Source organism: Pelmatolapia mariae, linkage group LG7, assembly GCF_036321145.2.
Source record: "Pelmatolapia mariae isolate MD_Pm_ZW linkage group LG7, Pm_UMD_F_2, whole genome shotgun sequence".
Classification (NCBI taxonomy): domain Eukaryota; kingdom Metazoa; phylum Chordata; class Actinopteri; order Cichliformes; family Cichlidae; genus Pelmatolapia; species Pelmatolapia mariae.
This window is the reverse complement of record NC_086233.1, coordinates 61,532,937-61,550,729: the sequence shown is the minus strand read 5'-3', so window position 1 is coordinate 61,550,729 and position 17,793 is coordinate 61,532,937. Positions and strand designations below refer to the sequence as shown.

The window sequence follows — 17,793 nt, the reverse complement described above, 5'->3', positions numbered from 1 at the left end:
CAATTACCTTAAATGTCACTTGCGACCTGGTGCAAAGATAGTGAGCGAACCCATCATAAAGACAAGGCTTTAAATGCTTTTACAAACTCAAAGGTACTATGAAAGAAATTAAATCCAGGAGGTGATACTGCTGATTAATGGAAAGCTTGAGAAGAGGCATACGCTAAAATTGTCACGTTCTGTACACCCATCAAATCAGTGAACAATCTAAGGAAATCAACCCTGCTTCCTGTGACTCTCAACTAATCAAAAAGAATAAAAAAAGAAATGGCAGAAGGGTCAGCCAACACTGTTGTACAAACAACCGGCTAAGTGCTCGTCTTGCACCAGTGCAGCATGTATGCGTGAAATTTCCAAATCAAATATTTGAAATGTAAGAAGAAATCTGGTGTGAGTCAGACTGGAAGAGAAATATATATCTGTGCTTACCATAATGCATGTAGCAGTTGCCTTTTGTGGGATCAAGTTGGATGGCCTTGAGGAAGTACCTCTCCGCTTCTGTTTTCTGCCCCTGAGAGAGATGGATTAAACACAGTGTCATTATTGTTTCAACTGCTCCTCAAAGCTACTCAGTCTAAAAACACCACACTCGACTCAACAGCCAAAATACCTCTGTGTATACCTAATGTCCCTCTTCCAACCACAGACGTACTTTAACAATAAATCTTAACAAATAGACACGAAACACACGGATCGCTACTGTTATTCTGTCAGGCTCATGTGTCGTCCCACAAAAGCAGACACTGTCACGTTTAGCACAGCAGACCAGACAGGGTAAAGTCTCATTCATTAAACATATTATCTTTGCAAATAGCACTTCCGGAGCATAGTTGCAGATTGTCAGTGTGTGTGGCCTAACTGCTATTAAACAAGATAGTGAGTAGGGAAGAGGAGAAAACAGAAAGGCTTGTGTCTATAATGCCTCAAGTACAGGTGTACTGCACACAAACACATATGATTTTTATTTTTATGTTCCAGAAAGAATCCATACCGGAGGGGGGCGAGCATAATATGATGAGAAGAAGACACACTGAAGCCCTGCGGACTGCAAAAGCTTCCTCAGGCCCTTTACACTGTGACATGTAACCAATCACAGCTCTAACAGAACCGAGCAGCTGGCCAATAGAAGTGCCAACTGGGACTCTGACACATCGCTGATCTCAGTTGGGCACCAGATGTCATCTGATCAACAATTAACCATGTGCACTCATCGATAAAAGCTGATGCATTAATAATGCAACCATCAGTATGCATTTTAGAGAGAGATAAAGCCTTCTCATGAAGTTGGAGTTGTACCAGACTAATATACTAAGGCATTACTGGATTATGCAAAGCCAGTAAAAACAACCTGAATGAGTGTGACACTGAGCGCAGAACTTCAGTTCAGTCATACAGAAGGAATGTGCCCTATATCGTATTAATAACAGCAGACTTCATTTTCAGTGAGCGGTAGATTCAATAAATACAGAAATTTCTAATGTAAACATTTGAGTGTAGTTTCCATTGATGCTGCAGAAAATTAAGCCTGTGCCAAGGATACGTTTAACAGAGCTGATTGTGTCCAAGTTTCATTCTGAAAAGCATCACTTTTGTGTATTTTTATACTTATATTCACAGATGGGGGAATGCAAACATTTTACCGCCAGCTGCTTTTTACAACAAAGACCTACAGTTATTAAACCTCTACAGCTTAAACTTTGACAGACTGAAATGGGTTTTAGTTCTAAGTGCATGAAAGATGTGGACTGTGACACGTTAAGAATATTAACAGAGACCATACACAGAATAAGCGAGATGTTGGTAGGACCTCAAAAATGTAACAACTTTTTTCTTTTTTTATTACTTGTTAAAAAATCGTTTATTATAGGTCAAAATTAATAACTGTGCTACCCTTTTTAATTTCACAGAATCCCCTTAATCAGACGAAAACAATCTTTATATATATATATTAGGGGCAGTAGCGGTTTTTGATACGGGCGGTTGCCCGGGGCGGCAACGTGGTGGGGGGCGGCATCACGGGCATCGGCAAAAAAAAAAAAAAAAAAATTGCTCGTACTCATGCTGTCCCGACATCAGCCAGCGCATATTGGGAATGGCATAGGCACCGATCGGTTTTCTGTCGCCTATTTGCTGGGAGTAAGGGCGCCCTCCGTTTGCGAGGTGCACCTGCTGCTTGCGGCACAGGGAGGAGAGGGCGGGGCGGCGGGGGATTCACTGGTGGCTGGAGCAGCATCTAATAACCAACTCGCAAAATAAAACAAAATAAAAACGAACCAACAAACACGAAAACACCAGACATTATGATACAGAGCGAGAGCCCTCAGTGCACCTGCTTGCTGCTGAAGTCAAAGTAAACTTTATTGTCATCTCCGCTACATACAGTCCAGTATATCGAAAGACGAGACAACGAAGCTCCAGTTACAGCAGTGCAAGTAAACAAACAATAAATATAAGAAGAGTAAGAAAATAAATATGCACTTAGGACTAGGGGTAAAGGGATCAATAACAATTTAAAATTTATAATTTACAGTTTGATGATTTAAAGTCTCACACACAACCCGTCAAAAGGGGAGGGGGGGCGGCTGCTTCCAAACAGAGCACATTTCATTCATAATGATGTAAATCCAAGTCCATTATGTATTCATGATTTGAATCCTGGGTTGTGTGAAATCCCAGAAATAAACCCTAGACAAAGTGAATCTGTGAACTAAGGTGTAGGTCTGTTAGGTTATGTTGTGGTGATCCTCGGGTTGGGGGGATGGGTGTTCATACTGGAGTGCAAATTAAAACCAATTTAAGATGGACAAGAAAAGTTCAAAGCCAACAGGTGCTCAGTTTAGAACAAAGAGAAAAGAAGAGGAGGAGAAACAAGCAAAAGATACAGGTAAGCAGATGTGTCATTGGATAATGGCAGGTCATCCTGAAACAATCAGAATCAGAATACTTTATTAATCCCTAAAGAAATAATGTGGATTACAGTTGCTCCAAGAAGAAATGGTAAAAATAGTAACACTAACAGACTAAACTCCAAACAATACATTATGTTACAGATTTTAATATTAATTAGTCATTGTCAATTGTTGATTTGTCCTGTTCTCATTGTATGACGAATTATGATGGCTGTTTGGTAGCCGTTTGCATACAATGCATACTCTCTCTCTCTTCATATGTGTCTGTGTGTGTTTCTCTGGTGAAATTCAGTGTGGTTCCGACAGCAGTTTTATGTTATTGTACAATCCTTAATATGTTTTATGTGTGAGTGTGTGTGTGTGTGTGTGGGGGGGGGGGGGGGGGGGGGGGGGGCAGAGGGAGTGTTTGCCCAGGGCGCCAAACAGGCTAGGACTGCCACTGATTAGGGGTGCAACAATACTCGTATCGATATTGAACCGTTCGATACAGTGCTTTCGGTTCGGTACGCATATGTATCGAACAATACAAAATTTTAAATTTATTTTATCAACTTTTCTTCTGACGATGCTGTCTGTGTTGAGAGCTCAGTGGATCTGCGTTCGACTACTCCGCCTAGGCTGCACTGTCGAGCGCAGATCCACTGAGCGCAGCGCAAGCTAGCAAGACAGAAGCTTAGCTCGTTGCAACATGGCAAATTGAACCTCCCCCACCCTCATTCAGATCTGGCCTTTGGAACTATTTTGGTCTTCATGTGAAGTATGACCCTGAAGGTAAGCGCATCATGGACAAAAGTAAAACAGTATGTCGGATGTGCCACGCAATGCTCAATTACATGGGTGGGAACTAGTGCGTTAGCGCAGTTAGCTCGTTAACGTGTTGACGCCGTCCAGCCCCACGCACAGGGCGATCCGCAGTAGCTCGTTAACGGAGATTTGCCGTGTTGTGGCGTTAACGTCATTTCAACGAGATTAACGGTGACAGCACTAGTGGGAACACAACGAATATGACTGCACATTTACGCCGACATCATCCTAGTGCAAAGACAAGTGGAAGCAGACAAAAACAACAAGCACACATGCTACAAACTTTACCCGAGTCATTTAGACAGCCGTTAGCACATGATTCTCCTTATGGGGACCTGATATGTTTAATATGCTGCTGAGAGTATACCCCAGAAGAAGCGTATAGTATAGCTTTTATTTTGGAAAGAGCCATTTCTCTGTAATAAACTCTCTTTTCCAAAGATGAGTGATTTCTCGATCAGATAGATTTATTACTTTGTTGTTTCAGCAGCATTAAATTTAAAAACTGTACTTTTGAGTTAAAATATATATTTATAATTTTAATAAATGACAAATTAAAAAGGCATGAACATTTTTTGTATCGAAAAAATATCGAACCGTGACACCAAAGTATCGAACCGAACCGTGAATTTTGTGTATCGTTGCACCCCTAATATATATATATATATATATATATATATATATATATATAAAGCTATGATTATGAGTGGCAATAAATAGGAATAGCTTTCATCTAAGGTATGACCAATGCAGCACGAGAAAGGGATGGAAAGAACCCCGTCTATAAATGATGACTGTACTCTGTTTATTACTCCAGTAAACATATCACTTCATTGGTCATTGTAAAACAGTTAATAAAGCAGGATGTGCTTTAGGACATGAGCTAAAGGTGTAACCAAGTCGCTACCATGTGGAGATATCGTATCTTGGGTTTCTCAGCCAACTAAAAGATACTTTGATGTGGCTGTTTGGGTTTAATGGTAAGTAGAATTTGTTTAAAGTCTGTTTGTCATTGTCCAACACTAGTTTAGCATGCAAACATACAAACATCTGCTGAGTACATGTGAATACAGCTTTGTCGGATATCTACTTGTTATGCAAGGTGACTTATTGTGTAATATTCTCCTGTTTGTCGCACACGCGCTGAGCTCATTTGTGCACGCCTCACACCTCAAATCTCCTGATAACATTGGGCAAACTGCAGATGTATCCCTGGCTCTGTAAGTGTCGAGGTTATTATGAATGAAACCTGTACTGTGTTAGTTGAATCCAATATTGCGAGCATTATAATTATAATTATGCACAACCAACAACACATCCTGCTCCTTTAGGGTGTCAGTGAAGGTGCAGGGGGGTCAGCAGGGCTGAGAATGCAATACTGATCTGTGCGATTAACTCTCCCTTTCTTCCTGTTTGTCCTTCTCACCATCCACACCGTCTCTCTGCGCCTCAGCAGCCACAGAAAGGCTCGCTCCGCCACCCACCACTCACCCTTCTCTGACCCTGCTGCTAAACCTTATATTGCAGCCTCTCCCAGAGGGATTTGAACCTCAAAGTCCCTGACAGCATCTGAAGTGTCTTCATCACTCACAGTTGTTGCACAGGGAGGGCAGAGGTGGGAGATGACAGACGGCTGCTCTTCCTGCACTGCTTTGGATCATATTAAACGCCGGGGTCGGTACATATTAAACGACAGCCTCTGTTCACGGGTAACATTTTTCTGACACATTTCAATAAAATCTTTCAGAAATTCCTTTAAAGAATAGAGTCACTGTAAGCCTATCCAAGTAAGTTAGATCCCATCTTTGATCGCACTTTCATTTGCACTCAAGGGATCACAGGGGTTCAAGACCCCTAAACCATCCATCATGGTCAGAGAGCTACAGAGATTTATCCCCGAAGGTTTGAACTCTACTTTCCCCCAAATCAATAACACTTTCCTAAATAAAATGAGTTTCTCCTCACAGCTCACAGACTTCTTCTCTGAATCAACTTTACCAAGTCTTAATACTCTCCTTTAAAGTATTGAGTTATTCCCTGAAACCGTCCTTGCTGATGGGTTTTGGTTCCATTGAATTTTTCACAGGAATCATGTCAACTTAATGAGTTTTATCTGCGTTGCCAGTTGATCTATTCTTTCAGCTGGCAACCGGTCAGCGGACAGAACGGCAAATCAATCTACCGCCAGTGTGCAGAGGACTAATAATAATGATCCACAACTGTACAGCACTTCAGCAATTCAGATGAAAGACACTTTGTGGTTTTTCTGAAGACTCAAAAAATGCAGAAGCAGTCGGCCCGTCCAAGCCTACAATCTGTACAAAACACACCAAAAAAAAAAGACACATTCTTTGTTTTTTTCTTTAGGGGTATATGCCAAACTATTTCCTGGCTGGGTTCAGTAACTTTTGGCACATAAAAATCTTATAACACCACAAAGTGTGGTTTTTACACCTCAGTTTTTGTATGGATTAAACAGCCCAAAAATAACGTGTTAATTAGTGATCCCCGGAGCCAAGCTTTTTATTTCCAATTCATGTGCTATGCTATGCTCACTAGCTACTGGCAGTAGCCAGTGCCATACAGATATATAAGTGGTAACTGACTTCAAGTTTATTTCCAAGGCTTTTGGTTTTATATGTGTTGACACAAAAAAGGCTAACATTATGTCTAAAAAGTGTGGAAAAAATTGGTTTGCCTGTTAAATTCCTCCACCTATCAGTGAGGATATTCACAAAATGATGATTCAGGAAAAACTATAAATGAAACAAACTTGAAAAGAATTCTGTTTCCATGAAGGAAATAAAAAGGGCCAGGGCCAGGAAGAGTGCAGCCGTTTGCTGGAAATCCAGATATCACTGCTGCAGGCTCTCTCATTAGGGCCCAGGCAGTGGATGAAGGGGTGTCTGCTGAACACAAAGCCTCCACCCTTTTTTTTGACCTTCTAAGCAAGCCTCTATCTGATTTGTTTATTTGTCTTCTGACAGTCCTTTTCAGATCTGACTACTTTGTTTCTCAGCACTTTTCCGAGTATGTACGTCTAGCTGCAGTCTATCACCGAACGACTGCACGACCCCACCGCAAGACCAGCTCCTCATAAACTCAAGGACTCTGGAAACTGCTCCTGTACTGGAGATACCTCCATTTTTTTCATTAGTAAAACACAAGACAGGTGTCACTTTCATTTGCTGACCTGGAAGATGCCGGGCAGTGTTAGCTTTCTTTCCATTTAGTGTAGAGATTCGAGTGCTCTCTAGGCAGTTGATTAAGAATACTGTTTTAGTAGCTTCTAGTAACACATTAAAGATGCAAATGTGGAGGCACGACAAAATCAGGAAGTCATTTCATTTGATTAAACTTTACAGAGAAGCTAAAATGACCCTGATGACATCAGTGTGTTTGTTTTGCCCTGAAACTTGACGTATTTGCTCCAAAGCAAAGAAAGATGCTATAAAACAGCAAAAGTAGAAATTAACTTTAAATTAATCTCATAAACCAAACCCTAAATGTGGGACACACCTTTAAATAATAAAGTTGGTCACAGGGTAGTGTTTAATCAGAACATGGAAACACAGATAAGGGAGGATCAAAACAAAAACAACGTTACCGTCATTGCGAGAAGTTTCCCATAAGTGAGGTGTGCAGGAATGTGGTCTGGCTTGGCTCGCAGCGATTCTCTGTACCAAAACTCAGCCTCAGTCAGCTTATTCAGTCTAATGTAGGCCTCTCCTGTGATGGCAAAGACAGCGTCACATGAGGGATCAAATCAAGTGTCAGGGGTTAAAACATCACACAGCTGTCTTTTATTCTTTTGAGGATTTTTATTACAGGGCGGCAACAAATTCAGACTATAATCCAGTCATCAAACTTAATGATTTTTCTTCCAGCACTTCCATCATATTTTAAACATATGGAGTAATAAGAGGCTTTGGAAGATGCTGCAATTGCTTAAACCTGTCAGATTCATACTGAAGAAATTATTTATGCTCTTATTTCAGGGTTTTTCCTGAAGTAATACATTTCAGCTAAGTGTGCTTGATTATTATATTTCGGCATAGCAGAAATTCACCGTAATGCTTACAGAACAATAGGACAAGATTTCTCCTGTTGTCCTCCTTCACTCTTCCTGACCTGTCAGACATCATCCGATACCTCCCCCACTGCCACATCTGACCCTCTGCCTGCTAAAGCAACACCTGAAATAACAAAGCTATCCAGCAACCCTCGCATGGTTGGAAAAAACTGACTGGCTGGTAACGCAACACAGTTAAAATCAACATCATGATGTATTTAGGGGGAAAGTGTGAATAAATCCCACTTGTTAAAATATGACTTGTAATATGGTTTATATTTCAATCTACACCAAGTCTTATGAACTGCCAAATGACTGAAAGAGTTGTTTAGACAAGAGGAGACTGAGGTTTGAATTCAGTGGGGATTCAGATTAATCGCTTTACTGAAAAGACAGCGATAAGCAACAGGTGACATACGCCTGACCACAGCCTTTTATTCTTATGAAAACACACCTCCTCATATAAGTGATAACATAGAGATACCTCTTTCACACAGACGCATGCATGCATGTAAAGGGGATTCAGCTGAAATAGTTACTGTAAAAAGAAGCACAAGGCTTAAGGCCTTTACATAATTTTATTCCAAAACATGTTAATATGTTATTTTTTCTCCAGTATTATAGTGTAGTGGTTTACACATTTGGTTAACTAGTGAAAGATCCCTGTTTTGATGGTGAGAGGAGCCAAAAATCCCTTTGGGGTTGTGTCAGATGTAAAAATCAAAATCTACCTGCTGCAGCGATCCCTCGTGAATAAAGGATTAAGCCATGTGTAGCTATTATTGTTCTACCATTGCAGCCTCATGCTGCATGTTTCAGTGTTTGTTTCCATCAGATTGTAGCTACATAATAACAAAACTCCCATCAACAACAGAGTGGATTAGGCAGCATTACACCAAGCTTTCCATTTCCATTCGGTCATAATGAAAACCTCTGTGTGTAAAATTCCTACGCCAGTCGTTTTTTAAAAATGTATATACTGAATTATTAGTTCGAAGGTTAATAAATAATCATCATGTTTATATAGAGGCTTATCTAACCCGCAGTGATGTATAGCTAATCCAAGGTGCTAAGCTGTTTAAAAATGCACATATTGGTCTGTTTTGACACGACCTCTTCCTATATTGATTGGCTTAAAAGCAGCCAAATTACTTGACTCCATTTCCTGGCAGCAGACCTCTGTACCTCTGAGATTAGCACAAACATTAACGTGCAATTAGAAGTGACATCGAATCCAAGGAGCTGAAAACCAGCTCCTCGGAGTGGAACATTCCTCAGCCAACCAGAAAGAGCTGGAGCGAGACCAGCAGGGTACAGATTACCACCCAGGTCCGCCTCTGATGAAAGCTTCTGCTCCTTGGCGTCTGACAAACAGCATGAGAGCAGCGCAGTGAGTGAAACTGAAAAGAGATATAAGCAGGTGTGCCAAATGTGCAAATCAGCTCAGCGAGGAAACAACGCTAAGCTGCAGAAATCACAGATCTGTGGCTCGGTGCCTCCATTACAGGCGCAACGCTGCTCCTTAATGGGGCCTGAAGCTTTCATCAACATTTTGACATAATCTCAGGAGCTCCGTCACATTGCATTTTGCCAACACATAAGCAAACCTGTGGCACTGCCTAGTCTGGATTACTTATTGTTCCAGGTTTTCTGTGTGTGTGTATAAGTAGCTTCATATGTGTGTGTGTGTGTGTGTGTGTGTGTGTGTGTGTGTGTGTGTGTGAGAGAGAGAGAAAAACAAGTAGGAAGGGCAGAGAAAAAAGAAAAAGCAATGGAGTGAACAGATATAATGAGCCTGAAAGCAGCTGTTCTACAGCTGTAATGTAACAAGCTGGGTTGCTCTTGCAGTGAAAAGCATCTGTTTAACATGACATTGTAAAGCTTCCGATTGTCTACTTAAACCTCTGTCTAACTGTATGAATCAGATCAGCTGTCTCACACACTGCCTTCATTCATTTAAATTAGTACAGTTTGCTATACGTGTATTTATCACTTTTGTTTTTGACCCCCCAAAAAATCTCAGCAACACCAACAGAAATCCTGGTTTTGGACACACTGTGCCTTACAAATATTTTTTCTTTATTTATTTTTACAGGATATTAAAGACCTGAATAGTGATTTTTTTCACGTTTGCATTTTTATTGCCTTTTATAGTATCCTGCTCAGGAAATCTCAGATCTTTAATTTGTATGCAAGGAATAAAGAAATATAGTCCAAAATAATACACAATATGCAGGAAGTACACGGCCTTTGTACTTTTCTTGTGTTTTGTGAAGCATAAATGTGTGATGACCAGCTGATAATACCTCCAAGATCTCCACAGACTTTTTTCTTCCACAGTAAAAACAGTATCTATTATGCTCATGGTCCTGAAACACGAGCAGCTCTTACCCATCATGTTGTAGAGGCTCTGCGGTGCAAACTGTCTCGGCATTTTCTGTATTGCTTCTTTAAACACAGAGAGGGCCTCCTGCGAATGAAACAAACAAAAAAGAAGGTTTGGGACGTTTGCATTAGAGAGCACAGAGACCCCGCTAGAGAAGCCGGCTCTGGGTAACTCGTCATTCCTCCCATGCAGCCGGGGCCATGACAATATGAATACACAGCGTGGAATTGGGGGTCGCCAGAAGGCTGCTTCATACAGAGCTGAGCACAAAGGCTCTATCCTCAGTGTCACGGCTGTTAAGACAACTAGAGCCGTGTCGCTTGTTGACTTTAGCATGTATAATGTGTTGGTCCGGCAAGTCACCTCAGACTCGCTCAGAGTTTAAATGGCAGAAGGACCTGAAAGTATTTTATTGCTGAAGCAAATGTTGTGGTTAGAGGTCAGAGGAAGTGGGAATGCTCTGTTCCTCAAGGATGCCAACAATTTAGAAAGGCCTTTATTGAATCGGCCGTAGGACCGCTTCATTCCTGATTGAATCAGCAGCATCGGTGCGTATTTTCAATATAAATGTACAGCAACTGGAAAACCAGTTACTTTAGCCAGCACTGGAGGTCTTTTGGGGCATGAAAGAGAAAATTTGTTAGAAACAGCCTGAGGAGTATCTGCACATACGCTTTGTCCCCTATGACTGAGACCATTTTGTAACATGTCCATATAAAAGTAAGCTTTTTTTTTTGTTTCCCCAAAAGGCTGCTTGGGTAACTGCCTGCATTTCACCTCAGTTCACTGTGGTATGAAATTTTCCAACATTTACGTATGCAGAGGAGTACTGTTTCAACTCCCATGGTAGCAATGGATCTGTTTGTTAGACAAATATAAAAAACAAATATGAGACAAAAAAAAGATTTATATTACTGCAAATGCAATCAAGACATTTCCTTTTCCTGTTTCAAGGGCGGGTTTTGGGGGGAATGTAATTCACAAAAATAAAAAACAGTATTCTTGTCTCCACTTGGTGTATTTTATTGTATCCTTAACCTTTATTATGACATGCTATAAGGTTATTATTGCCTTAAATATGTCCTTAGCATACGAGATCTGCAATCTGTCATTACCTCCTGGTGTCCCTGTTCGTGGAGCAGTTTGCCCAGGTTGTACAGGCAGCTTGTGACTGAGCTCTTGTGGGCGTGAGGGTCCTTCAAATTCTCATCTGGGATATCAGCACAGGTCAGGAAAGTGCGTTTGGCCTCATCTAGGCGACCCTGATTCATCAGGATTATGCCTGTGTTCAAGTAGGCTGCTGTTGGGATCAAACGAAACACAAACAGAAAGCTTAGACTGTTCCTGTCGCTTCACTCGATCGATAAAAGCTCTTCCTTAGCTCAGTGATAATTGTGCTTACAATGATAAACTGGTATCAGACGCTCCAGTCACAGTGATATCAAGTGATAAAGCACATAATATTGTAGTGTGGCTCATTTATCTGGGATCCAGGATTCCTTCTCCCAACAAAGTCCTTGTTTTTGCCTCTGTTGATTTGAAGCAACGGCTAAAAAAATCATTTTCATATGAATTTCATTAAACCACTGTTGATGCTTTTCCAGCTTTACTGTATGTTTGATATTTGCTCATGTCCCGCGGGATACTTTGAATGTACGTTAAACTTTCTCTTGAACGGTCAAAGACGGCATCTAATGATCAATACGCAGCTGAAGGGTAATTAGTCTCTGTAGACCTTCCTCTCTAAACAACTCCCTATCAAGTCTGGCTGCTGGAATAAATTAACTTGAAACAGAAGATCAATCTGGACATATCAAATCAAAAACAAATAGCTAGAAAAAAAACTCCTTTTTGTTTTTTTTCCCTCCAACGTCCTTGAAATTCATGATCCTGATGCTTATAATGTTTTACTCTTCACTCTTCCACCTTACAACAATTTTACCCGTTCTGCTTATTGTTGTGCATTTGATGGTAAATATCTAAACCCTTTTCCCAACGACAGGCTGTGCAGACGACGGACGGCAGATAAGAACAACACAGAGACAAAGGAAAACTTTTCCAGTTTCGTCAGCCTTCTAACAACTGATTCTCTCTCTCAAAAAAGTGACACAAATCAATAGTGCCTTATCAAAGAATGGGATAAATGTGCATGCCGAGTATAAATGTGACAGTTTGGCCCAGTTAGCTCCCAATTAGCCAGTGAGTAATAGTGTAACCTTGAAAAAACACACATTAGCTGTCACATTCTCATCTGCCTTCAAAACGTGTGCTGCTTAGGGTAATTAATTAACCTTGTTATCAGCGTTAACAGATTGGATAATTGCACGCTGAATGGAAATTTTCTAGTCTAACTGTGATCTTGATTAGGTGTATAATTAATCTGGGGAATAAAGGAAGAGACTTTCAGGATTGTCTGTTTATCTGTCATTGATTGATGCGCAGAACAACGGGGAGCTAATTTATTTCATGATCAGGTAAGAATGTGAGTGATTTACACTAATCAGGGAGCAAAAAAAAAAAAAAAAGGTGAAAATATGACAAAAGAAATGGATAAAACTGCGAGGAACTCGTGGTGAGAAGAAGAGACAAAGCAGAGGAGGACAGGACAATGGAGAGAAAAATAAGTAAATGAAGTGTACAAAGCATGAATAAAATAAACAGAAGCACCATGGCTTCAATCATAATAAATCACTTAATGTTTATGCTTTATCTGTGGACATATCGGGCTTTGAAACCAGTCGCACAGCTGCACCGAAGGTTTAATTCAGCTGTACACACACTGGCCTTGCCACCTCTTCCCTTCCCTTCACATAACCACAGCCAGTGTTCGCTGTTGCCTGGACACAGCACAACCACGACCACAAGTGCTGGAGATTGTCAATAAAAAAAGGAGAGCTGTACTTACAAGCCAGAGTTGGCCGGCTCCCAATGGCCAGCTTATAGTAGTGAAGTGCCTCTGAGAACTTGTTGCTCTCCTGTAGCAGCAAACCACTGGAGCAGACAAAAGAAAAGACAGTTCTGACAATTTAGAGCTTTAAAAACTCTAAAGAGGAGATCGTTTCAGTTAAAAGCCTCTGTTATGATTAAACACGAACATCAGCCAGCTGATAAATGTGAAGGGAACAGTTTCGCAAACCACAGACATTTGATCACACTGTGAGTATTGGCCGGTGTTTTGTGTTTTCCCCTCAGACTAAAACAGCATCATTAATAATGCTGTCAGGCGGACAGCGCCCCGGGGAATTGAAAACAAGACGGCACTTCCTCTCAGAGGAGCTCTGATCAATGTACCCATGAAAAAGGAGAGTTTTTTCAATCATTCATTCACGCTCTTAAGACAATGAGATGGTTATAAATGCACAGTAGCATCAACAGATTAAAAACAAACAGACAAATAAAACATTTGGGGCCAATGTTTGAAGAAAATATTGAATGCAACAATAAGTGTGATTAAAAACACTCACAGGTTATAGAGCATGTCAGCCATGTTGCTGCGGTAATACAGGGCATTTCTGTAAGCCTGCTCTGCCCTCTCCATCTTTCCCTGGCTCTTCAAGACATTTCCAAGGTTGCCCCATGCTGACGGGTCACACAGGATCACAAAAGAAAAGGTTAATCAAAAGAAAAAGAAAAAAGTCGGTGAATTATAACAGCAGGAGGAACATTTCTATGGCAAGTAATCATTTTCTTTTGTTATTCACAGCCTCATGCTGCCATGGCTTCAGTGCCTTTTAACCTCTGAGGAGGACGTTGTTCTGCTGCAGCTGGCATACCAAGACAGTACTGCTGAAGAGAGCTGGCACACCAGGGGAGCTTTGTGTATAAACCACCAGTTTTTCCAGTGTGTATGAAAAGAAGACCACCACAGCGCCATTGAATAGCTAACGGCATTAAATAGCAAAGAGCAGTAACTGACAGGAGATGTAAGGCTGCCAAGATGTTTTGTACATATTGTGCAGATACTCTGCAGTGTGAAAATACATCCAGAAAACATGAACTAAGTAATAAATACGAACAGAAAAAGGTACAATAATGGGATTTTATGCTTAATGGCAGCGTGCAACATTAGCATCTCTTCAATTTGCTTTGGAATAATTTATAAAAATAAAAGACTATTATGACTCAAGAGATGGGCCTAATGAAGTGCACGCTGCTCTAAATGTGTAAGAGTAGTACTTTTTAACCTTGAGGTATTATTCCATTTCTCCTCTCTACTACTCATTCAATAGGAAGATAAAATCCATTAATGGGTGGTTACACTGCTGTAATGTGCAGCTTTTAAAACACACAAGTGTTTAGGATAACAGGAAAAAAATAAAAGCTTTCTTCATTCACCTATCCAGTTCTGAATGCTTAGTGAAAAAAGTGTCATAAACATTCTGTGTATTCACAATTTCACACTTTGAACAATCCAGTGTGTGTGTGTGTGTGTGTGTGTGTGTGTGTGTGTGTGGATGAGGCTGGGCTCTTTTCTCATCTCATATTAACTTTATTGAATGTGAGTCGTGGACATTTCTGCTACTTGGTTCGGCTGATGGCCTGCCAAAACAAACAGCTGTCATGCCTCAGCGCCGCTGCAGAATCTGAAAGGGAAATTAGCTAACACAACATGCCCTTCTGCTGCTTTGTGGGGCCCTGTCCTGCTTCTCCGTTCAGCAGATCCAAGAGCTTCAGTTTGGATAGGAATCAGTGTCTGATGACCTTTAATATGAAGCTTTAGAATATTTGATCTTTTACTAAAGGTGCCAGTCACAGATGGTGCCTTTCCAATTAAACAGATTGCATGCCGAGTATAAGAAAAGTGTCAGATCAAAAAGTACAGCTCTGTTGTATTCCTTAGAATAATAGTAGACTCGTAAGAATATTGAGAATTAAAATGTGTTATTTGAGTTATTCAGGATGATAGCAAACGAATGGACGGTGCACATAATCAAATTCAAAACCTCGCCTAAATATTTGCTTTGAATTATTCAGACAAATAAATATAATGGTTGCATATAAAGTGTGTATGATTTTACATGTTTACATATATACGAATAAAGGCACACATCTTACCTTTAGCAGGATTGACATAAATCCCTGACTTGTAGAGCATTTCTTCATTTTGCCAGTCCTGGTTCCTCAAAACTGTTTTGACACCAAAAAATAGAACCAGGGCTGCGCTGGAGTACACCAACATTGTTCTGGATGATCTGCGCCGTAGTCGGATGTAGAGGGACCTGATCCCCACTGCAACCAGCAGGCAAAAGCCCATACTCGGGATGTACAGTACTCGCTCGGCTATCACAAATCCCACATAGAAAAACAAGTTTGTGGCAGGTAGAAAAGGGATAGCCAAGAGGCCCAGTGAGAACACCACAACATTTTCAGTGGTAGGTAGCAGAGTCCTGCTCTCATAGTGCTTTTTGGTGCCATTTTGCGTATTATTTATGTGAGCATCCGTATTGGAATTGTTCACGTGCTCATAATCATTATAACTGTAACTGTGCCCATTACTGCTCCCATTTCTGCCATTGGTGTAATGATGCACTTTGCCATTAGTGTCCTTTCCCCTGGGTGCACGATGTGTCCACAAGCCAAACCAAGCTAGCAACAACAGACCAGAATAGAAGACTACTGCATGAAAGTTCCTCCAGTCAGCAAGGCTCCTGATCAGAGGCACGGCATCCATCGACCAATCGAAACTAAGTGTGTCTGGGCAGAGGAGGAGCCAGAAGTTAACAGCAGGAAGGTAGAAGAAGGTCAGGGTCCTGGTGATGAGCGAGGGCGAGTCAGCCGCTGGGTTGTCAGAGTTGGAGAAGTTTGGAGGTTTGTTGCCCATCCAGTAGAAGCGACAGGCCAATAGGAAGAATCCCCACGCTGCCAGCAGAAACACGTTCAGCAGCAGGTGGACGTTCTTTCTCTGAAAGACAAAGAAAACGAAAAGCAGAGATTATACCTTCAATCTGCAAGAAAGGAAAGTAGGAAATGACTGTGTTATAAAATATAGTGCAAACATTAAAGGCTCACACTGCAACTGTTTTCTCAGTGACTGTATATTTACGACTCTCGGACCTTTACTTTCACTTTGACCCAGCCCAACGAGAGGAAGAATAGAATCGCTGCTTTGTGGCCTCGACTACAGACGCAGCGAGTCATCGGAAAGTGAATGATTCAATAACCATTCCTAAAGCGTTGACTAAACGGAGCAGCTTTGAAATGTGTTTAATCAAAATCTTCAGTTGTGCCCAGTGTGTGCTTCCACAGAAAGCTGTGAAATAAAAGCAATTACGTTTTGTGACACCTTTTTCCCTTCTTTGAACTTTATGCCTTCCAAGAGGAGGAACACCACATAAAGCTTTATTAAAGCCAGAACATTAACACTGTCTCAGTTTGGGAATTTTTCAAAATAAAGGTGACCTTGCATCCTAATGTTCTATTTATGGCCTCTGCAGACATAACAAAATAAACACAACTACATAAACGCCATTCATCGTGTTATAGGCTTAATATTAAACACTTTCCCAAATGTTGTGTGGACATGCCGATGCAATATTTATAGCGTGTTTGGTTGTTTAATCATTTGCTGGCACAGCGTTGAAGAATTACTGGCTCTGTTTCTCCACGAGCCTGTTCCAAAGTTAGGACCAACCGACCTTTTTTAATGTGCTAATGTTGGAAAGTCTAACTTAAAAAAACATGCTTGTGTCCTACAGTAGAAACCTGTACACGGCCTGGAAATAAAATGAATAAAAAACTGAAAATATTATTTCACACCCCAAACGCAAATAATATAGATCAACAAAATATGATCTATTGGCTGATAGCTTGCCCAAAGAGTCTCAGCCACCTGCATATAAATCACCACGGCATCATTGCCCTTGATGCTGTAATCCAATTATTTAAGCTGAAACCCAAGGCAATCCTGAACCCACAGTATTTTTAATTCTAGTGAATGTGATCTTTCTCCATCTCCACATGCCAAAGGGGATGATGATGTCTCATCTGTGATCATAGACATCATGCCACTACTGCTTTGGGGGTTGTACTATTGATTTTCTCGCCTGTCCGTTGTCATTTCAGATTGTATCTGTGAAGAAAGGCTTCGGTAACCTCTGGGGACAGCTGTTGTCTGCTAATGATCACTGCAAATACAAAGAGCTGTCGCTGCCACACAAAGGCAGCAGGAAATTAGGCTTAAAACACAGCAGGCGACACCATGGAAATGATCTACAGACGAAAAATATTACATTCAGTGCATCGAGATGGAGAGGGTGAATATAAAAGACACGTACATAAAAAGCAAACCAACAGAAGTACTTTGTAACAACTCCCACTGGTGTGATACAGTGAAGAGTTAAATAAATCAATTCCCAAATGGCTTCTTTCACCTTAAGCAACAACAACAACACAGACTCGCAGCTGAATATTGGATATATTATTCAAAACAGTTTGGGGAAATATCACAAGCATGAAAAAAAGATCTCGCATAAGGTCAGCTCTGTCAAACCCTTCACTGGAGGCCTGACATCAACCCCCAGCGATTCAGTATTTTGTGGGGATGTGCCAGGATATGCCACTGTTGGATAAGTTGTTTAGGCGCTTGGCAACAAAAGGTCAGATCCAGATCACAGTTTCTCATT

The 17,793-nt window shown here is 40.9% G+C and overlaps 1 protein-coding gene across 2 annotated transcripts in view; it reads right to left on the bottom strand.

The window, feature by feature from the left end:
• tmtc2b (transmembrane O-mannosyltransferase targeting cadherins 2b) overlaps nt 1-17,793 on the bottom strand; it is an 81,405-nt gene that overhangs the window by 11,932 nt on the left and 51,680 nt on the right. For both annotated transcript variants that reach the window (XM_063480121.1, XM_063480122.1), the window contains exons 3-9: nt 15,227-16,073; nt 13,636-13,750; nt 13,077-13,162; nt 11,287-11,471; nt 10,177-10,255; nt 7,321-7,442; nt 430-511 (exon numbers count right to left, since the gene is read on the bottom strand). In XM_063480121.1, coding sequence (XP_063336191.1) covers nt 430-511; nt 7,321-7,442; nt 10,177-10,255; nt 11,287-11,471; nt 13,077-13,162; nt 13,636-13,750; nt 15,227-16,073 — 1,516 coding nt within the window. The remainder of the gene's footprint in view (nt 1-429; nt 512-7,320; nt 7,443-10,176; nt 10,256-11,286; nt 11,472-13,076; nt 13,163-13,635; nt 13,751-15,226; nt 16,074-17,793) is intronic.